At 52.7% G+C, this 27,876-nt stretch overlaps 8 protein-coding genes and 3 pseudogenes across 8 annotated transcripts; 4 read left to right on the top strand and 7 right to left on the bottom strand.

The window, feature by feature from the left end:
* Nucleotides 1-1,787: 1,787 nt before the first annotated feature.
* On the top strand, nucleotides 1,788-3,716 carry SAPIO_CDS3900 (Regulator of g-protein signaling; the record flags this gene model as incomplete). Its single annotated transcript, XM_016786582.1, has 2 exons — nucleotides 1,788-2,730; nucleotides 2,881-3,716. The coding sequence occupies 2 exons, from the start codon at nucleotides 1,788-1,790 to the stop codon at nucleotides 3,714-3,716; spliced, it is 1,779 nt and encodes a 592-aa protein (XP_016643558.1).
* Nucleotides 3,717-4,853: 1,137 nt separating this feature from the next.
* Nucleotides 4,854-5,889, bottom strand: SAPIO_CDS3901 (uncharacterized protein; the record flags this gene model as incomplete). Its single annotated transcript, XM_016786583.1, has 3 exons — nucleotides 4,854-5,353; nucleotides 5,454-5,765; nucleotides 5,850-5,889. The coding sequence occupies 3 exons, from the start codon at nucleotides 5,887-5,889 to the stop codon at nucleotides 4,854-4,856; spliced, it is 852 nt and encodes a 283-aa protein (XP_016643559.1).
* A 1,104-nt stretch (nucleotides 5,890-6,993) lies between these two features.
* SAPIO_CDS3902 (Glycerol-3-phosphate dehydrogenase SDP6, mitochondrial) lies at nucleotides 6,994-9,133 on the bottom strand (the record flags this gene model as incomplete). The annotated part of the gene is made up of 2 exons (XM_016786584.1): nucleotides 6,994-7,136; nucleotides 7,240-9,133. 2 exons carry the CDS (start codon nucleotides 9,131-9,133, stop codon nucleotides 6,994-6,996), a joined length of 2,037 nt encoding a protein of 678 aa, XP_016643560.1.
* A 1,883-nt stretch (nucleotides 9,134-11,016) lies between these two features.
* On the bottom strand, nucleotides 11,017-11,837 carry SAPIO_CDS3903 (Uncharacterized protein; the record flags this gene model as incomplete). Its single annotated transcript, XM_016786585.1, has 2 exons — nucleotides 11,017-11,342; nucleotides 11,444-11,837. The coding sequence occupies 2 exons, from the start codon at nucleotides 11,835-11,837 to the stop codon at nucleotides 11,017-11,019; spliced, it is 720 nt and encodes a 239-aa protein (XP_016643561.1).
* Nucleotides 11,838-12,315: 478 nt separating this feature from the next.
* SAPIO_CDS3904 lies at nucleotides 12,316-12,996 on the bottom strand (annotated as a pseudogene; the record flags this gene model as incomplete).
* A 1,073-nt stretch (nucleotides 12,997-14,069) lies between these two features.
* On the top strand, nucleotides 14,070-15,077 carry SAPIO_CDS3905 (Urease accessory protein; the record flags this gene model as incomplete). Its single annotated transcript, XM_016786586.1, has 2 exons — nucleotides 14,070-14,278; nucleotides 14,435-15,077. 2 exons carry the CDS (start codon nucleotides 14,070-14,072, stop codon nucleotides 15,075-15,077), a joined length of 852 nt encoding a protein of 283 aa, XP_016643562.1.
* Nucleotides 15,078-15,244: 167 nt separating this feature from the next.
* SAPIO_CDS3906 lies at nucleotides 15,245-17,524 on the bottom strand (annotated as a pseudogene; the record flags this gene model as incomplete).
* Nucleotides 17,525-18,152: 628 nt separating this feature from the next.
* On the top strand, nucleotides 18,153-19,895 carry SAPIO_CDS3907 (putative U3 small nucleolar RNA-associated protein 7; the record flags this gene model as incomplete). The annotated part of the gene is made up of 2 exons (XM_016786587.1): nucleotides 18,153-18,860; nucleotides 18,939-19,895. The coding sequence occupies 2 exons, from the start codon at nucleotides 18,153-18,155 to the stop codon at nucleotides 19,893-19,895; spliced, it is 1,665 nt and encodes a 554-aa protein (XP_016643563.1).
* A 285-nt stretch (nucleotides 19,896-20,180) lies between these two features.
* On the bottom strand, nucleotides 20,181-22,612 carry SAPIO_CDS3908 (uncharacterized protein; the record flags this gene model as incomplete). The annotated part of the gene is made up of 5 exons (XM_016786588.1): nucleotides 20,181-20,610; nucleotides 20,684-20,990; nucleotides 21,072-21,205; nucleotides 22,263-22,443; nucleotides 22,501-22,612. The coding sequence occupies 5 exons, from the start codon at nucleotides 22,610-22,612 to the stop codon at nucleotides 20,181-20,183; spliced, it is 1,164 nt and encodes a 387-aa protein (XP_016643564.1).
* Nucleotides 22,613-24,458: 1,846 nt separating this feature from the next.
* Nucleotides 24,459-25,013, top strand: SAPIO_CDS3909 (annotated as a pseudogene; the record flags this gene model as incomplete).
* Nucleotides 25,014-25,321: 308 nt separating this feature from the next.
* Nucleotides 25,322-27,817, bottom strand: SAPIO_CDS3910 (uncharacterized protein; the record flags this gene model as incomplete). Its single annotated transcript, XM_016786589.1, has 4 exons — nucleotides 25,322-26,232; nucleotides 26,313-26,594; nucleotides 26,694-27,155; nucleotides 27,223-27,817. 4 exons carry the CDS (start codon nucleotides 27,815-27,817, stop codon nucleotides 25,322-25,324), a joined length of 2,250 nt encoding a protein of 749 aa, XP_016643565.1.
* Between the last annotated feature and the right edge of the window lie 59 nt (nucleotides 27,818-27,876).

The following is a 27,876-nucleotide window of genomic DNA, read 5'->3' on the forward strand; positions in this document are numbered from 1 at the left end:
CCGACCCCAAGCACAAAGACAAAGCATATTGATCAATGATCCATTCCATTGTCAGTGTTGTAATGTGGCGGTTCTTGACTTCGCAAGATCAGCTCGGCTTACATCGTACAAGTCGTTCCACACATCCACTGTGTACTTGGAGATGCACGAATCGAACGTGCCTTTTTGGCTTGGACTAAGTTTACTCTGGAGACGGCTAGGCCATAAAGGTACTTAGTTACGCCTTTGCCTCTGCACCATCGCAACGCTCCTGACCTTCTCCACCTGTATCCATCGCTAATTTCTTACTGTATACGTACGCCACTTTGTCCATCAATACTGGAATTGATGTTACTTTGTACGAAGTAGACGAGAGCGCTAGGCAGTATTAGTACACCCCACTACACTGCACTACCATACACAAACTATACTTTGTACACAGCAGTGTACTTTGGAGTGTACCTTAGAGTGTACTTTGGAGTGTACTTTTCAGTGTACTTGTGCATTGTTCCTCCGTACCTACCCTGCCCTTGACTGTCGCCCAAAGCCGACTTGCCCTCGCTTTGGACTGGGTACCTATGTACAAAAGAACATTCTATCCGTCTTCCTTTCCCTGTTTGTGTTTGTGTCCCGCAGAAAACCAACCCCCCCCCCCCCCCCCCCCCCCCCCCCCGAATCCGATTGCTCAAAACCACCTGCATCGCCTCCTCTCCAAAAGTGTCACCCCCCAATTCATCCTCCAGGTTCTCCCCTCTCTTCCATTTCTATATGCAGCAGTAGAACTTTCTCCGGACTGGGGTTTTCATGTCTTCATGTTGTTTTAGTTTCGGGATTTCCTTCGTCTCTTGTTGGTTTCACTTTTGTCGACGTTCAGCAACTTGACACTCCATCCTCTCTCCGTTCCGCCTTGTTTGCGTCTTGCATCTTGCATCTTGCCTCGTTTGCTGCCTGCACCTTCGGACGCCAACCTGAATTTATTCGAGGCGCACTTTCGGTGTTTGTCGTTTTGATCCTTGATTGTGGACCGAAAGCTCCAGAAACAGGGGATTAAAAACGAGGTAGACGAAAACAGAGAAAAGGGCGTGTTCGACGCCCCCGAAATCCTCTTGCGGAAACCGCCATCAGTCTGTATTCATTGTGGATTACATATCGACAAATCGACTCGAAATCAACTCGAATCATTTCTTGCGTTTGTGGCGTACTAGAATCCAGACTGTCTCTCTACATCTCATTTATGTCTTGCTAGCGCCACGGTTGCGAAAGCCAGCCAGCACACGTGCCTCAACTTGCTCGCACTGCCCGAAGCCTCTCGCGTGAACTTGATCAGTCCAATCTACAAGCCACGAAACTTAAGCAGTTTCTCTTGTCATCTAGTTCATAAGATCGACACCGCCTCCGTCGCTTTCCGCCGTCCCCAGCGCCTTATTCTTCGCCTCTCCACTCCCTCTAGTGGCCTGACCAAGCACCATAACCCCCGATTACTCAGGCCGAGGCGGAGCAACTCCCCCCCTTCCCTCTCCCCAATCGCTATCAGAGAGCACTGATCGATGACGGTGCCCTGGACTTGACCGATCCCGATTTCGACTCTTTCCCTCCCGACATCTCCGAACATTATACATCACTAAAGGCGCCGGTTCCCCCCTCACTGACCCTTCTGGATCTTTGTCCACTTTTCAAGACTTGGTGGTTTCTCGTCCTCAAACATTCGCATGGGGAGTTTCCAAGTCGCTTGCTTTTCGACCTACCTTTAACTGCCACCCAGCCCCTCCCCGGCACCAGCTGTGGTGTGTGTTCTGCTGGAAGAAGACATGGTTGTGTCGAACCTACGAAGACAATCGCCGTCCTCTACGAGATCCGCCTCCCGTGAATCATCCCCGAGGGCCTCTTCCATACTCGAAGGCTGGGATTTCAGCCTCCGCACGATGATGCCGAACTCATCCAGGCCACCTAGTGGCGCCTTCCTGGCATCGACCTACAACCCACCCACCTTAGCCGAGATTCTATCCAACACATCCCCACCGCCATGGACTTTGAGCGCGTTCATGGCCTACCTATCTCAGAACCATTGCTTAGAGACTCTGGAGTTCACCATGGAAGCCGAGAGATACCGAGCTGAGTACAACCACGTCTTCGTGAACCGAAAGACGGTCGTTCACGATGCGAACGAGTACATGTGCTCTTTATGGGCAAAGTTGATGGAGGCTTACATTGTTCCGTGTTCGCCTCGCGAAGTCAACCTGCCTTGCCCTGTCCGAGATCGCCTCCTGAGCCATTCTTGTTCTTCAACACCGCCGCATCCGTCCCAATTGGACGAAGCAGTCAATATAGTGTACGAGCTTATGAACGATTCAGTTTTGGTACCATTCATTGAGTCAGTTTCCCCCTTCTTCTCCGATCATCGTTCCGAAGACAACGTCCCCGATCGCCGCCACAGCCGATCCCGCATACGCTCCGCAAAGGAGCCTTCGCCAACACGACGCGAGGCTAGCCGATCCCCCAAGTTCCTTCCAGCTGTCCTCGGAGGGAGAGCCAACCGATCGGCTTCGGCTTCAGTCGAGGCTGTTGATCGTGCCGGCCTAACAGACGACAGCGGAAGCTCAACGTCTCCTCAGGCCACGGAACCAATGACCCCGCCGATGACGCCACCTACTTCCGAGTGGACATTTGCGCCATCCCCACCCGGTGGACTTCAGCGGGCACTCAATGCTCATAATAACGGGTGGAAGAAGGTTGGAGCTAAGCTTGGTCTTGGTAAAAGGCCAAAACAAGGCAACGCGAAGCACCACCAAACCTCATCGACATCGTCGCCAACCGATAAAGATATCTCCATGGGTGAAGGCAGCAGCGGCACCCGATTATGAGAAGAACAGGTCATGTCATCACCGGTAACCTCCGCCACAGAACATTCCAGACTAGCAACTGCTCCCCGTCCCTCAGAGCGACAAGAACAGTCTCTTGAGCTGACGTGGGAAGAACCCCACCCCGGCCAGCGGTTGCCTCACGTGACTGAGTCTGCATTGCCGAGCTGGGGGGAGAGATGTGCGAGGCCGGATGGCTGCTATCTGCAAAATGGCGGAGAGTGCAGGGGTGGCATGGCCGCGAAGGTACCTATGAACCATCGCAGTCCTCAGTACAGGATACAACGACCATCATTCGTGAAGCGGGACATCCGCGTCAGAAAGCATCCCAAGACTCCCTTTCTCCAGGTTGAGGAAGGCGGGCGACGGAAGTTGATAGGGCTAGGTCTAAGTGACGCGGCGACACGAACAACAGGATCGCTCATTTCCGATGCATTCCCTAGAATGGTGGCCGGCCATACTGCGGACTTCGATTCTGAAACAGACGCGAGCATACGGTCCGAGGCGACAACTGAGTACGCCGACGAGACGCTCGTTCCCCCTTCTCCGTCATCGCCTTCATCGCATCTTACCGTAACTGGCCTGAGTCACTCCGTCGAAGGCCTTCCGGCGGGCGGCAGCTCTGGGCCTAAGTTGCTCGGCGCAGATGCATTTGGCGATGCTGGGCCCGGTGACGTGTATGGCTGGGAAGCGGAGCTGGAAAGGAAGCTCGTGATGCACGGTCGCGAGAAATATGCCGTCGTTGCCCAGCCTCTTGCGACCACAGTTAGTTGGAGAGATCTTGGCGCGCGGAGGTTATTCCAGCGCGTGTTTAGCTTGAGCGGTTCTCGAGCCACTGATGGTTTCGATGCCGGACGAAGAGCCAGCATGGCTAATTAATCCTACCCAGCGTGTTACGATAAACACGTTGCTCAAAGGAACGATTAAATCAGCAGCTCCTTTGCAACTCTTTCTTGCCCTTTCAGACGCACCGAATTCGATAATACTCGGCAATTTAGAGCGGTTGGATACTACATTCTATCTGAGTGCTGTATCCATTTCTTCTTTTTTTTTTTTTTTTTCACGGCGTTTCCGGGTTCACAGCCGCTGTTTCGACTCGGCTGGCTTTCTTTCTCCCTACTTTCACATTTCTCTCTTCTGCCTTTTCTATGGCCTTAGTAGACGGTTACGGTTTGGTTCACGAGATACGTTCACGGCATATATGGCGGCATGCATGATAGACGGGGTTTTTGGCCTGAATGGAAAAGGCGTTTTGTGTTTTTAAGAGTCGTCGAGACTTTTGCTTTCGCGCTCCGGGGGGACGGGGTTTGGAATGGACACACACACACATCCGTTGTTTAAATTTTTTTTTTCTTTGGCTGTTGGAAACTTAGCATGAATGGCTTTTGTGTGTGTGTGTGTGTGTGTTTGGCAGCAGGGCGTTTGGCTCGTTTGTGGGCGATCCCGCTCCCGGAAGGGCTGTTCGTTCAATATAGAGAGATCATCACTCCGCTTCTGGACCGATTCTGTATTTTGTGATGCACTCATGTCATGATCGATGACCATATCCTAGGCATGGCAGACTTGGTTGCCGTTCCGTAAGCTACGAAGTAGGATGCCTCTCAGCGTACTTATCTACTAGAAGCTTAAATTGCATGTCCATCAAAGTCTCTCAGCCGCGTAGGGAAGGGCAACCCATGCCACAACATGGTACGTAACTTGATGCTAGCGGAGATACATTGCTGGGGAAGAAGATTTGGTCATCAACGGCCACTGTACTTCGTGTGTACGACTGCTCTTGCTCCAGGGCCCCGTGCGGGCCTTGATATTCAAGGTCTAGAGTGGGAAAAGCCAACTGATCTGCCTTGGGGCGTCTAGGTACAGGAGCCACCAGCAATCGTCGACCACTAGGAATAAGCGAAATTTCCTTTGAAAATGGATCTCTACGTGTAAGGTGCTCGTACATGAAGGATGGATAAAAAGCCGTCGAAGATATCGGCGTCTCCAAAATCGCAAGTCCAACAGACTATAAAACTCCTACTCAACCGGGTCCGCACCCCAAAAATACGTCCAGATATCAATCCCCATCCACTCATCCCTATACGACCTCACTTCCTCATCCCCCACAGCGCCCGCACAAACCAAAAGCGGCATAAAATGATCCGCACCACCCGGTGGATGCATTTCGAAACTATTCGGCAGCTCCCTCCAGCGCTCCAGCTTCCTCAACCTCTCCGTGCGCGTGGTGCTCCCCACAGCGTCGGAGAGCGCGGCGTTCCACTCGTCGGAGCGGGTCTTGAAGGCGCCGTGGGCGGCGGTGCCTCCGGCGCGTAGGTAGCGCAGGATGCCGAGGTTGTGGAAGGAGGCGAAGCCGGAGCCGACGATGGCGATGTTGGAGGCGCGGAGGTGGGAGAGGGCGGCGCCCATGCGGAAGTGGGATGGGGGGTCTTGGGCGGCTAGGATGGAGACTTGGATGATGGGGATGTCCGCGGCGGGGTTGATGAGTAGAAAGGGGATGAAGACGCCATGATCCCAACCTAGAATAGAGTTGGGGAAGAAAAGCGGCCCCAAGTCTTAGAGAACTAGTCTGTCTACTGGGCGGCGTTGCGTGTTTGGCAAGATAATTCTTAGGCTTACCTCTTTCGGGGTTCAACTCCGGTTGCAACCCTTCAGCCTCAAACGCCCTCCCAACCTCGGCCGCTATCTCTGGAGAGCCCGGCGCATCATACTTCAGGCTATACGACGCCTTAGGAAAGTTGTAGTAATCATAATAGAGCCTATGTTTAGCGCCCGAGGAGACAGACGGATGATCCTCCTGCCAATGGGCAGTAACGACGACAATGGCGCGGGGTGCCCGAGGCGTGCCCAAGCCTAGAACCTTGGGAACCCGCTTCGTCAGAGACTCTACAATGTCCTTGTGATTGGGATCACCGAGGACGGGAAGCGGACCTGCCACGGTTAGTTAGCTTCCCGCGTGTGAAATCAAATTTGGGGGGGGAGAGGAGAGCGGGTTTTTCGGATGTTGGACGGTACCTCCGCCGTGAGAAACGCAAATTACTGGGGCGCGGGGCATAGCGAAATCGATTTGGAATTTGGGTCCGCGAAAGTTAAGTTTGATCAAAGACAGTTAATGTCGTTCATAGTACGCATACTACAGATGTGGGGAGGTGGCACAAGGAAGAGGGGAGCCGATGACAGTTATCAGTTCACCAAGTACTCAGTAATGCTAGCGTAAGAGGCACAAGACTTTGAGTTGGTCCTTTTGCCACCTGGCGATCCCTAGACTCGGCAGAGAATTCTCGGGAAGCTTCCCGAGAAAGCTTAGAAGAAAAAAAAAAAACGTCAATTTAGTTGTTCGATGTTGCTGTGTAATGCCACTTGCATGTGAAATGGCGAGTGTTCCAACTGTTCCCATCGTCCAATTGTCCAATTCCAAGCCTATTTGTCAGGATTTGTCAGTGACTTAGTAATTCTCCTCGAGTCAATTGACGATTCATCGAACGGGATTTTCAACTCAATTGAATCAAGATGGTGCGCGATCTGGACTTGTAAGTCGCAGCGGCTGTGTCCTTCCATCGACGTCATGATGCGACCAAGCCCTTGCAGGAGGCAGGATCCTTTTTTGTTGCGGACGGTCAAATCCGGGGATCGTCGGATTCACAAAAAGTTATCAAACGCGATGACTGGGGGTGATATGTTTGGCATTCGTGGAGAATTTCCCTGTTCTCGAGGTCTAGAACTCCTTGCGCCGCTAACTGAAGATAGGGGCGACGACGGCCTTTGTCGACAAGCTTTAGCCTGCCTTTGGGGCCTTTGGAGACCTCGGAGTGGCATTGCTCTGGAAAGCGTCACAAAGATCGTGGGGAGTTTTGCAGCTTCGAACCTCTAGGGTGCTTCGCGAGGGGTCTATCCTAGACCAAGTCCTACCATATTTACATTCCAAAAAGAAAAGAACCAAGAAAACAAAATAGTGGTCCGGGAATTATGAATCTTATACCAAAAACGTCGGCTGCTCTTGGGCCGGGGGTGCGAAGCGGTCATCGCCGATATACGCACATGCACACGCGCACACGGCCAGGGTAAATGCGCGGCCAGCGCCAAACCACAATGTGCGCCCATGGAGTGGATGGGAAGGGACCGGTACACACCAATGACAGTTCCCATGGCGTCGCTTTCCTTAGATGTCCGTGGGCCCATCGTGCCGCGAGTACATCTTCCACTCGAGGGAGCTAGCGAAATCAAGCTTGCCTTGCTCGACTTGCTTCCGCGTCGCTGAAAGCATGGGCTGTGGAAGACCCATTGATTCAAGGAATGCGACCGCTAAATGCGGCAATCTCGGGTTAGTCCTCTGCAAAACAGAAAGAAGCTTTTTTTTTTTTTTTTTTTTTTTTTTTTGGGGGGGGGGGGGGGGGAAGCAACTTACTCTCCTTCCACTCCAGATCCTGCCGCCTCTTGTCCCAGTTCAACTCCTGCGCCATAATATCAATCACCCGCGGGAGCGCTTCAAGAGCAGCCTGAGCACTGAGGAAAGCCAGCCTCGTCCGCCTCGCCAAGACATCCACCGCCGTCTGCGCATACTCGTGCTTCACGGCATACCGCACCTCGCCATCCACAAACGGATAAAGCTGGGAGATCCGCTCTCCACGCGCGGGGAACCGCCGATCCGTCGGCTGACACAGCGCGGCGACGGCCCAGGCCCGATCACCGTAGCTTTCCGTCAGATGCTTGGCGACCTCGGTCTCGACGCCAAAGTGCTGGATCAGGGGGATGAAGAGCGTCTTGCTGAATCCGTGGGCGCCGACCAGACGCACGTTATGGGTCTGGCAGGTACCATCCAGGATCGCGCCGTCGTCAACGACGTCGGTTCCGCTCACAGATGGCGCGTTTTCAAAGGGCTTGGTCTGGAGTCCGAATTCCTCAATGGCCGTATCCACGCATTCCTCCGCCATCTGTCGGTACGTCGTCCACTTTCCGCCGGCACAGGTAAGCAGTCCCGAGGCCGAGACGTCGATGAGATGGTTTCGGACGAGCGACTCGGTATTCTTCGCTTTGGGGTCCTTGACTAGTGGCCGGATGCCAGACCAAGCGGCAAGGACATCTCCCCGGCGTACGTTGATGTCAGGGGCGATGTAATGCCTAATTTCATTGAGAATCCATTCGATCGCCTTTTCGTCCGGGAGCGGGTTCGGTGAGATGTCGCATGCCTCGTCAGTCGTTCCCGCGATGGTGTTTCCCTGCCAAGGTAGGAAGAATATAACACGTCCGTCTGACGTAGAAGGGTCGATGAGGCCCATGTTCGCCGGGCTAAAGTAGCCCGGAAGCATGACGTGAACTCCAGAGGATGGCGAGACGATATCCTTTAACGTAGGATCATCCATCTTCCGTATCGAATCACAGAACGGGCCGGTGCAATTGATGACGCACTTAGCCTTGATGGCGATATCCTGGGACTTGCGCCGGTCTCTTTCCGGTATACGGTCGCTTACAGCCGCACCGCATATCCCGCCATTCTCGTCCTTGAAGAGCTGGGTCACCTCCATGTGGTTAACGACCGTGGCACCGTAGAGCGCTGCCGTCATGGCGATGGACACGTTCATGCGCGAGTCGTTGTGGGCGCCGTCGTAGTAGACCAGGGCACCGAAAAGATCGGTTCGCTTCAGCATCGGAAAGGCCTCGAGCGCCTTGCTCTTGGTCAAGAAATAGGAACTCTCGACCCCCTCGCTCCCAGCAAGCACATCGTACAGTTTCGTGCCCACCCAGTAATAAGGGGCCTTCCACCACCTGTCTATGGGCAGCATGATGGGCAGCCACATACTTAGATGTGGTGCCGTCCTCAGAAAGTATTTACGCTCCTTGAGGGCTTCCTTGACGAGCTCGTACTGAGCGTAATCTAGATTCCACACGGCCTTTTCAAGGTACCTAACACCTCCGTGGACAAGCTTCGTACTCTTGCTGCTCGTGCCGCTACTGAAATCATCCCTCTCGACGAGCGCAACCTTGAGTCCTCGGGTGGCAGCATCAAGTGCAACGCCAGCCCCGGTGGCGCCGCCGCCAATGATTAGCATGTCGTACTCATCGTCCTTGGACTCGGCGCTCTTCTTAAGCCTCGCAATCTGCTCATCTCTGGATTTGACGCGGGGAAACCGGGGGAGCTTAAAGGTTCCGTCTGCGCCGTAGATGGGATGTGGGACCACCGGAGGCTCGAAGCCTGGGATTTCGCGTGGACGGTAGCTGTAGAAGACGGCGCCGCCGACGAGACCAGCGGTAACGGGGAGCGCCCACCTCCGCACAAGCCTGAAACGAGGCACGGGTGCCATGGTGAATGGAATTGTGTGTGTAAGAGAGTGTGGTCGATGTGATGATCGGGACTTATATCAGAAGGTGTCAGGAAGTCCAATTAGCTGCTGATATCCCTGCTGAAACTCGGGAGGACGCAATCAGTCAATCCGAAAGCCCCTTCACGAAATTGAAATGGAAATATCGCCGAAAAAAATACGGATGAGGCTTCGATTCCAAGAAAAGAATGGGACACCCGTAACACGTTTCTCTGGTTGACCATGGAATTGCCGGATTGAGGTATTGCAGGGTGATGTTCCCTTAGTTGATGGAGGTTACAGGGGCCAGGAGAGCCAGAAAGTCGTCTTCCTCAACCCACAGCGTAGGAGACCGCTGAAACGGACAAAGAAAACATGAGCATGTCCTGGCAAGGAGTCGGATTCGAGAATTAGGTCAGGAGAGGGGAAGAGATGAAGGGGCAAAAAGGAAAAGGAAAAAACCCGGACAGGAGATGTTTTGCGTTGTCCCCAGGCCGTGCCAAGTCCAGGACGGGATTATATTTTTTTGCCTCGTAGTTTACTTACACGACACAGCTGAACTTCCCTGCCTCCCATGCCTTGGTCGCTTTTTTTTTTTTTTTTTTTTTTTTTTTTTTTTTTCACTTCGCCTTATCGCGCATGCAGCGTGACGCACATCAATTGATCCAATGTCCAAGTAATTATCAATTGATTGTACACTACGGAATAATGCTCCAATAGGGCGGGACACACATTGCGGCGTCGGGACGCTTCTGGGCTGCCGTGGTTCTCGTGCCTAGGCTATAATGCTCGCTGAGTTCAATGTTTGCTAAATAAGATTTGATCGCTTTTTCACATGCCGCTGAAATGTTTGAAACCAACAATCGAAAAGTCCCGGCCAGGCAATCAGACCCCACTATTTCGGAGTGTGTTCTTGTATCGATACTTTGACTCTCAAACATTACGTAGTGCTCGTTAGAGCGAGACTTCGTACACTATGTACTACAACTTGCAAGTATGCGTACAATTGTACAAGCAACCATTACGGAATGCTCTCTGCGCCAGTGTCGCTGCACGTGGGCGGCAATCCACTATCACCCCTGGCTCAGTTGCTGGGTTAGGCGCAATCCACTGATCAATTGATCAGGGAACAGCAACTACCTACTCCGTACAAAGTACGAAGTAACCTTGGCTGAATACCTTCGCGGTATCGGGAAATAAGAGCTTGGGCCGTTTTCTCCTCGATGAAATCGAAGCCTGTACTTCGTAGTGTACACTACCTTCGTAAAATCCAACCAGCAGCCCCTTTCTCTGCCTGGTCAAGTCAACCCCTCCATGGACAGAGACAGCTCGAGGGTCTGTGAGGGATAATTGAGAGATATATTGAATCGGCACAGGAACGGCCCGTAAGCAACACTACGTGTCAAGAAAATCAAGAAAACAGCTCACTGAAAGGAGCACATGTCGAGCGGCACTTCTTGCGTCAATGTCGTTAAGAATGTTGGTCTGCCAAAGCTGCCTGGGGTAGGATCCATGGACACATCCTGCCGGCAGCTCCCCAACGCCCATCGGCCGGACTCGAAGCTGTCCTTTCCACCAATGATGGCTAGATCCGATTCCAAGTACTTCTGCTAATGTCAAGAATGCGCATTGCTCCCTGCGGGCAGACCTAGAGCCACCCAAGTCCAAGGGCCCTGTGCAAGCAGCATGGTGTGATGAATCCTTCGAATTGTTTTGGCCCTTTTTGCGAAATACTCTCCTTTTCCCAATACGCCGTAGATCCCTTCTATGCCCTAGCAGCAAATAAAACATAAGCTGCTGCAGAAACTTGGCTATCCGATGTCTGGCAATCGCCATAGTTGTACATGTGCGCCACATCCTTGGTTTCGCTCCGCTCTTCGCCCCCCTTATAAAAGCTTCAAGTGCCCCGTAACCTTATCAACCAAGCTCTGAGGCGCCGGACCAACCCCAAGCACCGTCAAGCTTCCCGCCTCAATCTGAGTCCTCCCAGCGTCGGCAATAACCTCCGCCGTGATGCCCAAGCTCCGCGCAATGCCCATGAGGTCCATCATGTCGTCCTGGCTCTTGATCTGCACGGCAATCTTCTTCTGGCCTCTCGATTCCCAGCGTCGCAAGAGTCGCGCCTCGTTCGAGTTGGGATTCCGCTCCGCCTTGCGCGCGAGGGTTTTGTAGCAGGCGAGGGTGGCGTGGGAGCACTGAGCGGCGATCTTGCCTGTAGAATTCCCGTGGGTAGTTAGCATAGGGGGATCTTGGAAGCTTGTTGGTGATGGAAATGCCATCCGGGACAAAAGCGAAGCCGCTGGAGTCTTTCACCTTTTGTCATGCCCAGGTCCGTACGGACAACGAGGACTAGTTTGCATTCCTCGTTCGGGTTTCCCATCGACACAGCCGCGCTAGGTTTCGAGCTTCCCGCATCCTCGCTCTCCTTCGATTTCTTGGACTCGCCCGACCGAAGTCCGTCTCTCTTATCTGCCTCCTCGCCGTTGGCCCAATTCGGCGCGTGGTCTAAAATCGTGTCATCCTCGTCAATGTCGGATTCTTCGCTCTCGACGGGGTCTTTGTGGTATCTCCGTCGCTCGTCGGCCAGTGCTGGGGAGATTAGGTAGCCGCGGATGGCGTAGACGCCTAGGAGGAAGCCTGAGAAGAGGGAGACGAAGCCTGTTGAAAGTAGAATGGCTGTCTGCCTTGATTTTTCGTCGAGCTCCATCGTGTCGTGTATGCTTCAGAGAGGTCGTTGGTTGAGGTTCACTGTTTTTCCTTTTTCCTTTTTAGGTTGTCGATTCGATTTTTGAAGGGTGCAGTAAGAGCATTTGGTGTTTGCTCCATGGCGGCACCAATAATAGAAGATCCAACTGAATTTGTTGCTAAGCACAGACGCCACCTCGTTCAGTCGCACAGTGCTTTGAGTGCTCTGTGGTATCCCTTTGCCATATTGATTGATCTCACTGGAATTTAGATTCACCACTATCACTTAAAATTAATAAACCACACGGCATCAATCATCTTGCTGCGTAATGAGACCTGGAATGGATGAATCCTGTCCAACATTCCCGAGCTTTCCGAGTTCTTTGTTTCCTCAGTGTAGTTTCTGCCACTGAATTTCAGACTCTAGTCGTATTAAATCTAATCGTCATATATATATCTACCATGCACATCGTGATGATCCAGACAAGCCCGCACCCCATCTAACCAGACGCTTTCGAATCGGACAACATAAACTCCTCTAACCGCGTAATGATCTGTTCCACAGCCCACTCTAGCGTAGTATCCGGATCTACATCAAGGCCCTGATCCAGCTGTGCCACGATGCCAAACTTAGCCATCGCCTTCTCGTCCAAGACCCCCTCGACATCGCCATTCTCGAACAGCCACGCATGAGCTCTCGCATAGTTAGGCCAGACGATATTCTCGACATATCCCGGCGGGTCTTTCCAGAACCCCTCAATCGTGACATAGCCATCGCGAGCCTCTCTCCTCTGCGTCGCCTTTTCTTTACTAACAAGCAAGAACAGCTTGAGGTCGATGAGCTTCATAATAGACACCATCTCCTTCGAGTAGAGAAGGAACCCATCAAAGAGGCATAGCTTCAGCTTTCCTCCCGTAAACAAACGATGGCCCGGCTCCCCTTCCTTTAACCAAGCCGCCACCCTCTCCTTCATCTCGTCGATCTTAGCATCGGACACCGGGCACCTCCCTACCGAGTTCTGGTCCTCCTTGGATTCCAGGCTTGCCTGAGATAACCGCTTAGTCGACGAGTCTGGCAGCGTCGAACAGCCATGGTCTGTTCGGGCGGATAGGGAGGCAGATAGACGGATACCCACAGGGAAGGTGCCGGTGGCGTGGATGTGCGCGAGGGTCTTTTCCATGTCGGGGATGGAGATGGCCTCGGCGCAATCCCAGTCTAAGAACCCATGGTGGATGGGTAGGCTTTGGGTGTGGGGGAAAGGCACTGGTGTCAGTAATCGAACCCGCGAGAATGGCTGGATGACTATAAGCAAGTGCAAGGGAAAAGGAAAGGGAAAAAAAAAAAAAAAAAAAAAGGTAAAAGACAGAGAGAAGAAAATAGTAGAGAAAACTGGAGTGAACAGGACACTCAGAAGAAACGGAGAGAAGGCCCTACTCGGTCTCTGGTTTGTAAAAGTCGTCTTCATGCAGGATCATCGTGCTGGGAAAGATTTTCCGCAGCAGGCGAGCAAGAGTCGTCTTCCCGCTGGAAGAGCATCCGCTGATGCCAACGATGAACGCTTTTCGTTCCTCCATCGCGACCAGGTCTGGCCCCGTCCGCCGAGAGGTTTCCTCCTTGTACAAGGTGCGAGGCCCAGCGTGAGCGTAAGCTTAAAGGCGAGCTAGCAAGCACCGCGGAATGCCTGCCCGGTGATTCAATGCATCGCAGGAGCTGGCCGAGTAGAGGTACAAGTCCGGTTGTGGGAGTACGACAGCACTGGCGGGAAGCGAAAAAAAAAAAGGGCAGGTTTTAGGCGGTCTCAGAGCCCTGGCGTCAAGAGATACGCGCCAATGCCAGTCCGAAATTTCGAAAGGCAATGAGGGGTGAGATTATGCGATTATTCACCTTTATTATCAATCTATCGAATCGACAGTTCAATATTACGTCAATCCAACAACTTCTTCCCTTAAGCTCTATCGATACTGAGACATTGTACAGGTATACTTTGACAGATAGCTTCCCTCCCTCCAGGATCCTGATAAGGACTCTAAAAGTAAACTACCATATATAATTGTACCTATACGAGAGACCTCAAGCTCCATCCGTTACTTATCACTCGATCCTTCTCCAACCAGTTTACCCCGCCATGCCCCTCCATCGCCGTTCAACCCAGTCCAGGGCAGCTTGATGTTGATAGACCACACCACTAGCTTATAAACACTGATCAAGCAAATCCTCAAGCCAATTCAAGTATCAGGTTCACCCCGAGTTACCATGTCGCACTCTCACTCTCATGATCACGGCTTCGGAGGCCACTCTCACGATCATTCGCATTCGCACTCGCACGATATCAGGTTCTCCGCAGCCGAACATGGCCACTCGCACGAGATCCTCGATGGACCTGGAAGCTATCTCGTCCGTGAGATGCCCATCGTAGAGGGAAGAGACTGGAAGGAGAGGGCATTTACTGTTGGAATTGGAGGGTATGTCTCAATCGTCTAGCCTTTCTGCTTCTATGACTACTAGCAGCCAATGCTTCTCATTGCTATCATTTGCCGACGTGACCCTTTCTATAGCTGTCTCTACCTTACTCCATGACCATAACCCCCATTGCTAACATCACCTCCCCACCCCCCCAGCCCCGTCGGCTCCGGCAAAACCGCCCTAATGCTAGCCCTCTGCCTCGCCCTCCGCGAATCCTACTCCATCGCCGCCGTAACCAACGACATCTTCACCCGCGAAGACGCCGAATTCCTAACCAGCCACGCCGCCCTGCCCACCCCCCGCATCCGGGCCATCGAGACGGGCGGCTGTCCCCACGCCGCCGTGCGCGAGGACATCTCCGCCAACCTCGCCGCCCTCGAGGACCTGCAGCGCGAGTTCGCGACGGACATCTTGCTCATCGAGTCTGGCGGGGATAACCTCGCAGCGAACTATTCGAGGGAACTTGCTGATTTCATCATTTACGTCATTGATGTTAGCGGCGGGGATAAGATTCCCCGAAAGGGTGGTCCGGGGATCACGCAGAGTGATTTGCTTGTTGTGAATAAGATCGATTTGGCGGAGGCTGTGGGTGCCGATCTTGATGTTATGGATAGGGATGCTAGGAGGATGAGGGATGGTGGGCCGACTCTGTTCTGCCAGGTGAAGACAGGCAAGGGCGTTGAACACGTAGTGAACTTGATCCTCAGTGCTTGGAGGTCGAGTGGCGCCGAGGCGGTTTCCAAGGCGCGGGGCGGGCCTAAGCCGACCGAGGGGCTTGACGCATTGAAGGCTGAGTGATATTTTTCTCTGCAATTCTCTACGTTATGTGCTCCTGTCACCGTATTTCATATCCGTGTAGATATATTCTATTGAGGTCATCATGTGTCGTTATGAGGACAGGTTGTTAATGCGATAAAACCGGTAAACAAAGGAGAAAAAGTGCAAAACCAAACAATCGACCACTTTTACTTGCCATCCATGTCCATCCCATCGTCGTTAGCATCGTTAGAAGGTGTGTCCACCAAGGGCCCGTCCAACGGCACCGCATTCCGTGGCCAGACCCTTTTGTACAAGCTGACACCAATGGCATCCTGGGGATTAATCCGGCCATCGAAGGTAGCCTTGAAGTATCCGTGGGTGCCCAGTGTCTCCTTGATATAACCACTTCGGCCACGCTTCGTCCAAAGCGGCAGCGCCTTGAACCACTCCACGTCCTCCTTGTTGAAGAACATGTAGCGGATAGTGACGACTTTCTTGTGGATGTGGTACGGGTGGCCTGTGAGGATCACCCGCTTGGCGACGACGCGAGACGTCGAGGGAGGTAGCGCCGTGCCTGTGGCGATCAGAGTCAGGCCCGTATTCGCCTCCTCGGCGCTCTCGGCTTGCTCGCTACTTGTCCGCTTGAAGATGAGCGCAGGAACGCTGCCCCAGGTGACTGGTCCCATGAACGTTGCCACGGCGCTTTGTCCTGGGTGCAGGTATCGGCAGTACTTGTGGACGTCGTTGGGTGTCGTGCCGGGTTGAGAGAAGAGGGGCTTGATGACCATCCTCCTCGGTCCGCACTGGAGAATGAGCTCCTCCTTTGACTTGATGGACTTGGGGTAGTCTGTGCTGAGGTTGATGAGGAAGTTTACAGCCGTCTTCTTGTTCTCATGCCTTAGGAGAGAGAAGAGGGAAATGGGGGTGGTAGGCGTATACGCTTCCCTAACTTTCTCAGGTACACCTCGAATATGCACCTGCACACGCGTTCCGGGGGCAACGCCGCCGACCAGGGCCTCGCGCGCAGTTTGTACCCGCGATGACTTGTAATCTGGGATCTGCAGCAGCCTCCTCCATTCCTCAGGCTCGTGGGCGCGGTCTTCATCTTCTTGCCATGGGCTCGTCCTGAGGCTCTTGAGGCCACGGTAGCGAGCCAGCCTCTCTCTAGCGAGAACATTGGGGAGGAGTTCGATTTCATCCGGGAACTCCCTATCCTCATCAGCCTCGTCCCTCTTGCGTGCCCTGTAGGCCGCAAGCTGCTCTGCATCCGCCTCCTCATCTGGCTCTATCATCATCTCCGACTGCGGGTATTCTGAAGGACCGGCTTCGGTAGGCTCACGAGGAGCGTACCCTTCAATTCCATCCTCGGGGCTCGCTTCTTCCTCCTCCGCGTCATTCATTTCAAAATCTTCCAGGTCGCTTCCCGAGTCCGACACGTCATCCTCTAGATACCACGCAGATTGATAGGCCGACGTCCCCTTGGGCACTCGTTTCCTTGCAACTGTTTGTTCCTCTCCCTCATCTTCAGAGAAATAGTGATGCTCGTCGAGAAGGACACCCTTTTTTGCAGTCGTTCCGGCATCAGCCATGCCTTCGTCGTCTTCCATCGCAATCTCCTCCGGTGCTAGCTCGGCGATATCATCCCGATCATCCGTCGGCGCGTCCAGAACCTCCTCAGACACTTCCCGGTCAATTTCACTCGCCTTTCCCTTCTTGGAATCTGTGGGAAGTGGCGCCGCGGTAATCTTCTCAATCTGGAACGTTCCCCAATCTCCCACCTGCACGAGTCTGTCAGCCTTGAGACCCCGTCCGCGAACAACGCCGGTAAGAGTGGTGGTTTCAGCGTCGGACGCAGCGAATTTGACTTCCTCAACGAGCATCCAGCTTCTCTCGTCACGCCACTTGATGCCTTTCGGTGTTGTGCTGCAGAGTGATCTCATAAGATTCGCGCAGTCTTGCCTGTTATCAAGGCTGAAGAGCTTGTCCTGGTCTGGGTGAAAGTGGGTGATGTATGACTTGAGAGAAGTTAGAGTTTGCTGCTTGTGCTTCGCGGTCTCGAGTTTTCCCAGTCCGTGAACTGCAGTGTAGAGTGTAGATAAGCCCTGACTCTGCACGCCTCGCAGGATCAGTTCGCCCAGATGATCAACCTCAACATCGGCCGACAGAAGAATGACGACGAAGTCGGCAACTCGCGCGGCGTCAAGACAGCTGGTGAGGTCACGCTTTAGTGGCATATACATGACCTTTTGCTTGAACCGGTCGACCGGGACTCGAAAGCAGCCATCTTCAACTTCGACATCGATGTCGAGGCTCTCGTTCATGAGCTTGATAGCGGATTGAGCGTCGGTATCATGGCAAAGCGGGATCACCGCTACAACCCTTGGCGCTCCATCTCGACCGGAAAATATCTGCGTCTCCTGCTGGTGCTCGCGGCGCTTCGCGAGCTGCTTCTGCTTCGACTGGTTGCGACGATCAAATTTCGACATGACGTTCTGGTGAGGGGTCCTTCGAACACCTCTTTCAACTCGACCTAGGAGAAGAATGGAAAAAAAAAGAATGTTAGAAATATATATATTATTTAAATATATTCGAGTAAATTTTTACCTTTAGACTGCTCTCGTAGGGAACCTTTGGTAGCTTTTCGTGACTTGAAGGGCTTGTGTGAGACTTTGGTCGTCGGGCGGTGGCTATGCACCGCCAGGCCTGACATTTTCGCTTCTCCGCCGGCCTTGAACCTAAATGGAAGGGATGCCAGTTTGAAAGCTCAATACGTGGGGAGTAGCGAGACGCAAAGGGGTGCAGCTGAGGGAAAGAACGCCTGTCGCAATCCGCAATCCGCAATCTAATCCGTGGTTGTGCGAAGTCGAATTGGTCCAAATCGTGACCGCTTTTAAAATTTTGGTGGGGCTTGTTTGGTGTATTTGGCGGGGAGAGTTGGAAATTTTTTGTGTGCCGTTATCGATAAGAACCGATAAGGCCTGATAAGACCCGATAAGCATTAATCGAAGCAAGCGAAGGAAATTTTTGGCTCTGCACCTCCAGAAACTTGCATCGCGTGTCCATTGCCTCCGACGTCCAACGCCAAACAGAATTCCCAAAAATTCCCAAACCGACATGGAAGACCCGACAAAAGCGGTGGCTGAGAAGCCAAAATCCAAGACCAACCGTCCCGGGAATTCAAACGGCGCCGTGGTAGCCCGCAAGTCCCGCGCCGATCTAATTCCCAAGCACGAGAGGGTGAGGGCACAACGCCACCGCGCGGCAAACAGCGAATACGGCAGGGGAACGGGGCTGGACACCAGGAAAATCAAGGACAGGAAGCTCCGGAGGAATCTCTCGGCGTTAGAAAACAAGTTCAAAGATGCGGCGATCAAGGCTAAGGATGCCGAGATTCTCCACGAGAATGCGGTCGGCTTCCTCGAGACGGAACACGAGTTGGAAAGGACGTATCGGGTGCGGCAGGACGAAATAACGGAACATGCGGCAATAGAAACCGCGCAGAAGCGATTCGATTTGACGCTCGACCAACTCGGCCCTTACGTCTTTGACTACTCGAGGAACGGCCGTGAATTGCTCCTAGGTGGGCGCAAAGGTCATATTGCGACCATGGATTGGCGAGAGGGCAAGCTCGGCTGCGAGATCAATCTGGGGGAGACGGTGAAGGATGTCAAGTGGCTACACAACAACCAATACTTTGCCGTGGCACAAAAGAAGTACACATATATCTACGACCACAACGGCATGGAAATACACTGTCTGAGGAAACTCATGGAGGTAACTCATATGGAATTCCTTCCTTACCACTTCCTCCTCGCTACCATGGTAAGTCCCCACCATCCAAATTTACAGTCCCTATCCATCTTAAAATACCTTGACTAGTCTAACAATATGGCTCTCTAGTCTACGCCCGGCTGGCTCAAGTACCAGGATGTTTCCACCGGTGACCTCGTCAGCGAAATCCGAACGGGACTCGGCGCACCCGTATCTCTAACACAAAACCCCTGGAACGCGATCCTTCACGCCGGACACCAAAACGGCACCGTCACCCTCTGGTCTCCTAATTCGTCAGAGCCCCTCGTCAAGTTATTAGCACACAAGGGCCCCGTACGATCGCTTGCAGTAGACCGCGCAGGGAGGTACATGGTTTCGACGGGCCAGGATCTCAAGATGGCGGTGTGGGATATACGAATGTTCAAGGAAGTCAACTCGTACTTCACAAGGCAACCCGGCTCGTCCGTGGCGATATCAGACACGGGCCTCACATCCGTCTCCTGGGGTACGAGCACGACGATATGGAAGGATCTCTTTTCCACCGAGAAGGTCAAGAGCCCCTACATGTCCTGGGGAGGAGAGGGCAAAAAGATCGAAAGAGTGCAATGGTGTCCCTTCGAAGATGTTCTCGGTCTCGGCCACGACGAGGGTTTCTCATCAATCCTTGTCCCTGGTGCCGGTGAGCCCAACTTCGACGCCCTGGAGGTGAACCCTTACGAGAACAAGAGACAGAGGCAGGAAGGCGAAGTAAAGGCCCTCCTCAACAAGCTCCAACCCGAGATGATCGCCCTCGACCCCAACTTCATCGGCCAATTAGACCTCCGATCTCAGAAGCAGCGCGAAGCCGAGAAAGATCTAGACACCACCGCGCCCGATTTCGTCGAGGAACTCCGCAACAGGACAAGGGGCAAGAACAGCGCGCTGAAGAAGTACATGAGGAAGCAGCGCAAGAGGAACATTATCGACGAGAAGAGGCTTAGGATCGAGGAGCTTTGGAAGGAGCAGCAGAAGCAGAATTCGCAGAGGCAGGAGGAGCAGCAGGCCGAGCTGGGACCTGCCCTCTCGCGGTTTGTAAGAAAGGAGTAGTGGTAGGGAAAAACATAGTTGCTACGGTGAAAAATAATACCCCCGATCGATGCATAGAGTTGTTTTTTTGGATCCTGCAATTTCAATGCAGTGCAAGTTTGACAAGTAAACTATGATTCCGTAACACCTTGATATATCAGAAAAGGAAAAAGAATAGGAAATAAACCACTCGAAGCCTCCAATGTAAGGAACGCTTTGTTAGGTGGGACGCTTTGTTGGGATGGGAGATCTGGCCCCCAGCTAAACAAAGTCATCTAAGAGCAAGTCGAAGATCTCACCCTCAGCCTAAGCAAACTCATCATCACCACCCTCATCTTCCGCCTTGACAATATTGTTCTTCACCCTCAGTAATATCGTCGTCTTCCACTTGTCCAGCTTGCTAACCTGGTCGTACATGTAAAGCTTGTCGGCAAAGTCCTCAGGGTCACCCGCTTGAACAGAAGCCAAGATGTCGTTGAGCAGCAGGTTTTCCCGTTGAGAAGCGAAACCCGGATCTAGTTCGGCGTAGCCGCCTATGGCGCGTTGAGCGGCAATAAGATCGCCGGTGGCAAGGTAGCAGATTCCAGCCTTGAGGAAGTAGTCTTTTACAGAGTACTTCATGAGGTTGTTGCTGACGGATGCCTTGGCGACCTTTTCGAAGTTCCCGATTGCCTTGTGGTAATCCCCTTCTAGGGCTGCGAGGTCGGCAACCTTGAGCCAAAGCTTATTTGCGAGGCTGTCATGGCGATACATGTTAGTGCGAGGGACGCGGAAGGACTTAAAAATTAAGGAGCGCCGGAAAGACGTACGCAATAGCGTTGTCACCTTCATACCACCCAGCCGCAGCTTCGTAACACTCGATAGCCTTGTTGTTATCATTCAGTTCGTTCTCGTACAGATCACCAAGGCTCTCCTTGTGTGTCGCGGCCCGTCGGAAGTTACCCTTCACGCAGTATCGCTGTACGGCAACATCGAGACATCTGCTAGCGGCATCGGCATCGACAGTTCGGTAGGACTTGAACGCATCGACCATGGTATTGGCCGCATCGTCGGGATCGTTGAGGTACTTGGTCTGGATCTCCGCCGCCTGCTCGAACGCCTGGCCCGCCTCCCTCACTGTAGACGTATCCATAAGTAATCATTCTGGAAATGGCGCTTTATTACAGCTAGGAGAGAATGTATATTGTATAGACGTACGCTGCTTCTGCATCTTGAACGAATTCGCCGCCTGGATGAAAAGATCCGCAGCATCCTGATACTTAGTCTCTCGTCCGCCGAAGAAACTGAAGCCGCTCGAGGCACTGGCCAGCGTCTTGTTTGCCTGCACAAACCTCATAGAGGTGTCTCGTTAGTATATGCACATACACCGTTGAAACTACCCCGACGTCTCGGTTGTATGAAAGCTTGCCTTTTGAAGCAGGGCTCGAGGGTCTTGCGCCATGATGAAGGTGATTTAATGTGATGCGGGGCTAGGCAGCTCTCGTCGGTTAGGTGGGGTTAGGTTCGAGTCGTGGGGATGATCGAAGTTGAGTCAAAGTTGTTCTTAAAAATAGTCGCGGATGGAATCAGTGAGTATTAATATAGATGATGCCACGAAGTCCAGTTGCTTGAGGCTTGTTGGCCATGTGAGATGGTGGCCTGGGGTCGAGGTCGTAGTCGTGGCTTTGCTAGTTGTCCGTGTGGGTTGGACAGACCATTGAAGCATTGACGCATTGTCTATGACGCTGGTGGGGCATTTCGCGTTGCAGACTTGGCTGAGGATCTGAGGACATGAATTGCTCAGCCACAACTCTAAACTACAAGCCACACCTTACAACGCTCGCTTCGGATAATACGACTGGAAATCACTCCTGGATGGTCTTGGAAAGCTTCCCCTTGTGCTGGTATATTCATACGATGTAAACTAGAAGGACGTCTCTATAATCTAATATGGTGGCAGAAGAAAAATTGTGTATAGTATTGGTTATGGGCAGTAAGGTTTGTCCTAACAAATCACTATCAATCTAGCTTTCACACATCTCAGTGACAATGCTTCTCTTCTTCAGTCGGAAGTCCCATTCACCCTCGACATCAAGTACTTGAATCCTCCGCCGGCCCCTCCTTCAAATTTGACGCTGAATCGTCCAAAAAGAATACATCGATAGTTACGAACCACCTTCGATGCTATCGTCCCACTTATGATATTCTCTCCATCTCTTTATATCACCATGGTGCCACCAGAGCCAGACGCTTATTGTGATAACTGTTGCTCCAATACAGCTAACAACAAAGACCCACCAACCAGGAGAAACAACCGGTTCGCCGCTCGCGCCCTTTTTCCAATTCTGGAAATCAAATATAGTCGTCGAGAAGATTGCAGATACAAAAGTGGCAGGGAGAAACACTAACGTGAGATATGATACTGTCTTCATGGATAGAGCATCTTTTTGGCTCGCCGCCGCGATATTCTGGGACGCCTTTGAGATGGCCAGAGTTGACTGTGCTTCGTGCTGCATGAGCAAGTTGCTGTGGAAGTTGAATTGACTAGCCAACATCGTTTCCAAGAATGCTAGCATGTGCCTATGATGGCCTGCACGAAGGACGACATCGTGGACTCCATCTTTTGGTATCCTCTGACGATACGTACCACTGACCCCGTTGGCGAAGTCGACATAATGCTGGCCAATACCTATGAGCTCGCAACAGTTCTTCTTGAGCCAGGCAACTGAGTTCATGGCATGGTAAATGGTTGAGCTCATATTGGCTGATGGGTTGACAGCCTTGAACCCCCATCCACTAGCCCACTGTTTATCCATCACTTGGAGAGAGATGCCAATCTCTATCATTCTCTTGTTCTCCTTTTGGGCATCGCAATCCACATATTGTCGGCAGGAGTCGATAAGCAGGCCGAAGAGTTCCAACGGATGCTCTCGAAGCACATCTCCCTCGCTAACCATTAAGTCTAGCACAGACGGGCATTGTAGAACGCCCCGGGACGACAGAAATGCACGGAGTGTCGAATTTTCTGGCTCGAAGCGGCAAAAAAAGACCATGAAGTTGGAATGACAAGGTCCCCATCGAAAACCTAAGTTGATTGCTTTGATACCCTGTTGTGATTCCTCTACCAGGTGGACGAAGAGGGGCAATGAGCCTGGCTTTTGGATCATTCCCAGGAAATGGGGTGGCATCCCCCAAGCTTGGCCGGTGCGTTGGATGAAATCTCGAGGTGCCTGGAATCCAACGCAGTTTCCTCCGCGAGACTCCAGGACTAGGATGACTGGTTGCTTCAATGCCGTTTCGTGAGCTGATTCCCATTCTGGATTGATAGTATCTAGCGGTACCTCCTCCGCTCCGCCAGTACCTAGCATGAACACACGGACTTGAGTTTCTGTCTGGGAAAAGTCCAAGCCCTTAAGATTCCATCCGCCAGGGCTCGCCATGCTTTACCTTCGTATTGGAACACCGATAATATCTGCGAATGAAGTGTCGGGTGAAATTGTTGCCGGATTGCAGGATGTAAGGTAGAAAGCGCTCATGTAAGGGTCACAGCCTCACAGGCAGACAAGCAGCCATGGCGGTAGCAACCTACAAACAGGTGGCGCGGGCCACCAAAACATCTTGCAACCTTCCTCGTCAATTGCTCTTCCATCCATATGTAGTTTAAACGTATGAGGTCGCAGACGAGCTGACCTATCCCCCCAACCTCAGTCAGGTTTTTGCAGGGGTTAACGTACTGTTGGATTTAGCCCACTACGCCAAAAATGAGCGACATGCCACTCTGTAGTGGATGTCCGAAATTGGAGCTCAATTATTCGTATTGTTTCTTTATTCCAACACGTACATACGCCCCTCTGCATTCGGCGTTCCCAATATTCAATGTTAATATTCCACTCTTGGCATCTGTGAAGCCACTGTAATTTGCCCTTATAAGATAAAGGTAAACGTTGTCAATATTATCATCCTCTCTAATATGGAGGAGTTCCGCTTCGATGTAAGGGTCCTCTCAGACTTTGGGGCAGACGACGCTGCCCCATCTGGTTCGTCTTGAAAAAGTGTTCTGAAGTCGCAATTACCAGCGCAGGGGAGTCCCAACTCTCCTTCAGATTCACCTTATTACGATATCGCTCCTCTCGCCGACCGGGAGCGAGCGGGAGAGTGCAAAATAAAGATCAGATAACCGAAAATGGAAGAAAGAAAAAAAAATAAGAAAGTAAAAAATTGGCGGCTAAAAACATACAACACCGGGGATTCGCTGGTCGTCACCGACCCAACTACTAATCCGGCGCTTCGCAGCTTGTGTACAGGGGAGCGGACGGGACCCTCAATTGTCTGCGAGCTATGGTCGTATGTAGCAATCTGGCATGCTCTGTTGACTTATAAGGGGAACGGAAAATTATTGACGAAAAGCTTGGCTAAGAAGGGCGTCCCTGGTCTTTATGGAGAAGCCGACTGTGTATTCGGCGTTCGGCAAAATATGTTTCCGTTTAAGCTGTGAAGCTCATGCAACATCCAACGTCCATCCCCAGAATCCAACTCCAATCCATATTAGTCTTGACACCATATCCCATTCAATTCCCACACGATCAACCCATCCTCACAAATACAATGCGACCAGCAACCCTCTCTATCCGTCCCCTCCTCCTACGACCGAAAATCACCCTCCCTCCCGTCCGACACACCTCCCACATTCCATCCCAACCAACCTGGAGCACCCACTCCCTCCTCGACTCCTCAAAAGAACAACCACAACAAGAACAACAAGAAGAATCCATAACCCCCACCCAACTCCACCACCTCCTCCGCCTCTCCGCCCTCCCCCTCCCCCGCACCGCCTCAGAAGAAGCCTCCCTCCTCCGCGACCTCCACCTCCAGCTCCGCTTCGTCCGCCGTGTCCAGGCCTGCGACACGCGCGGCGTCGAACCCCTGCGCGCCGTGAGGGATGAGACCGAGGCCGCAAAGCGGGAAGCTACCGTCGGGTTGGAACAGTTGCTGGAGACTTTGAAGGAGGAGGTGGTTGTGGGGCACTATCAACGACCTAGGAGAGTTAGAGACAGGAAAGTCGACACGGCAGGTGTTGAAAATTGGGATCCGTTGCAGACTGCTTCGAGGAAAGCGGGGAGATACTTTGCGGTGAAGAGCGGGAAGGAAGCTGTGGAATAATAAGTAATAAATCTCATCCTCTAATAGAATGTGCTTTATGGGATGGTATCGGGGGAAGAGAACCGAACTGAACGAAGCGGTTGCTGAAACAAGGGTATTCTATTTTCTGGGAGTTTACTACCAGGTATGTAGCCAGGAATGCCAACAGACTCCGCGCCAGCCGACTCTCCCAGCACATCTTTTTCCATCCTATACCTCCAGAACCTGCTATCGTACATTACTGATGGCCGAGGCCCTCCAGTCACAGACCTCCCTTTAACGTCTAATGCCTAGTTTGATGTTGTGACAGGTAAGATGCTCTCCATCACCTAGGGCTGAAATATGTTCTTACCCGCTCGCGACTGGCCTCCGTTCCGGCGATCGCCCCTTCGTCCTCGGCGGAGACTGCCCCCTGCTCCTCTTGCTCCTCGGCCTTCACCACCATGAGCATGTGGCTGACCACGCCCATTACCCCTCGCCCTAGCACCCCTACCTCCCCTACCGCCTCTGCCGCCCCTGCCCCCCCGACTAGAGTTTCCGTCGGTGCTAGCGGTTTCACTGCCAGCGTTTTCATTATCAGCGGCTTCATTGGCAGTGTCTGCATTGCCAGTGGTAGGTTCCGTTCTTCCAAGAGGCGTAGGAAGCGTGGTCGTGCCAAACTTCCGGTCCATTTCTGCTAGTGTGGCCTGGTCCTCGGCTACCTGCTTAACATCGATGTCCTCCCATCCTATATCGCGGAGGATCATTCCAATGAGGTATTGGTATCTTAGGTGACCGCTGACAAAGGTGCTGGCATCATAATTCTCCACACCTGGTACGTCGACAATCGGCTGCAATCCAGCAACACCAAAGTTGGTATTCGACATTCGCATCATAAAACCCAACATGTAATCCCTGTCCGAATAAACGTTCACGAGCCGGCCAGCAACAGCGCTCTTCAGCGTCAGCCACACATGGGTTTCGGAGGGGGCAGGTGCTCCAAACAGCACAACTGAGTCGACCAGGCCAAACTGACGCCTCTCGGCTAGGGCCATGAGGCAGACATATATCGTTCGCGCGGCGAGGCTGTGACCTAAAAGATTGATGGGTCTGCCACCTTGTACCTTCCGTTGGATCGTATCCGCAAGAATCAGTCCTGTCTTGTCTGCTCGTACCATGCCGACGTTCCAGGCATTATCCACAATCTTATTAATTTTTAAAATGGACGACGGCCACTGTCCACTCCGGACGACATCCATGCCTGGTTTTTTTATCGGTTAGCACAGACGACGATATATCGACCTGGGGGGTTTTTTTTTCTCTTGCTACTGCGAAACTTACCGGATCTCGAACGGAGTTCCCGATGTGCCCTAGCCCAAGCAGCACTTCCGACAGCAGTCTCCAAGGCGATCCCTAGGCTTGAGAGCGCCGACACTTCCCAACGAACTGCATATGTCTCTGCCTGGCGACCAAGGCATTTCCACGACTTCGTCACGCTGCTCTCCTCCGTCAACCAGCCATTAAGAACCCAGCTTAGCTGGAGACGCCGATCGCTAGGCAGGACATCCTGCGTTTTCTGGAGGACATTCTGATCGTCGCCATGAAGGGGGACAAACCCGAAATCTGGGACGTCTTTAACATACGACTCAATCGGCTTTATTGACGACTTGGCCAAATAAATCCCGAAAAAACTGCCGACTTGTACGTCGGCTGCAGACATACATCCGAGCAAGCCCGTAGCCGCAGTCTTTGCAAGCCCGCCGGCACCGAGAGGTGTTCCCATTTCCGCCATGATGATCGGCGAGGCTTTATTGACAACTGAGAGAGGGGTTGTGACAGGCGCCTGACCGTTTCCTTTACCCCTTCGCGCAGCCTTTTGCTCTAGGAACTTTTTCATGGCTTCATCTGGATCGAACGCGGCCGCAAGTTTGCCGAGGCATCTAGCGACATGGACCTCGTCTTCTTGGTAAGTCCTTAGGGGCAGTTGTAGGGAGGAAGTCAAATGAAGCATGAGAAGACGCGCATATGACGGGTAGTCCTCCATGGACAGGAGGAGCAGCAAGACGATGTGGAGGAGGCGCTTCCTATTCCAGAGTGGCAACTGCCAGAGAGGCGTGGGGCTTGGACGAAATCGCTGAATCAACTCAGGATCGGTCTCGTTGAAAGGCGGGGGTCGAAGGGGAGCTATGATTTTGGAGCGGAGTTAGAGAGGGGGTGTAGTCTCTTCGTAGCGGGTAGATTTATTACTTACCAGTGGTTTGGATAGCTGGGCCGCCGCGGCCCCGTCCACCCCGCATGCCGCCTCGACCGCCACGAAATCCTCTACCTCTGCCTCCCGGTCCTTCGTTTTCAGGAGCATGGCCCGACTGGGCTGGCTGGGTGATGTGGATCTCGCGAATCTTTTGGAGGACGGCCCTCTGCCACTTCTCAAAGGCTTCAACCAGCTCCTTTTTTAACTGGCTCAGCCGCGAGGACGACTCGTCAACGACCGACTTGGGCTGATTCTCAACAGCAGGTGGAGAGCCGCTAGCTCGACCTGGCTCGTTAGAGGTGACGGGTATGGTAACCGCAGGGTCGTCGTTGCCTTTCGCCGGATTCTGCTCGTCGCCGGTTTGCGTGGGGCTTTCGTCCTTGTTGACGGTGACATGTACCCATTCATTCACTATATCGACAGCCCTGTCAACGCAAGTAGGGGCGGCATCAAACGACTCGCCGAGCTGGCGGCTCATCCTCTCCATGATACGGGAAATGAGTATAACAAGGTCTTCCTTCTCGGCCATAGTCATGATGCCGGTCAAGTCAACCGTCTCCCGCAACGAAGCCCCGCTGGCCCGATTTCGCACCATGATGCCGGAGCTAATGGGCCTGAGGTCTAATCCTCAAGGGATCGAAATGAAATGTTTGG

This window comes from Scedosporium apiospermum (assembly GCF_000732125.1).
Source record: "Scedosporium apiospermum strain IHEM 14462 chromosome Unknown SEQ_SAPIO_0090, whole genome shotgun sequence".
NCBI classification, from domain to species: domain Eukaryota; kingdom Fungi; phylum Ascomycota; class Sordariomycetes; order Microascales; family Microascaceae; genus Scedosporium; species Scedosporium apiospermum.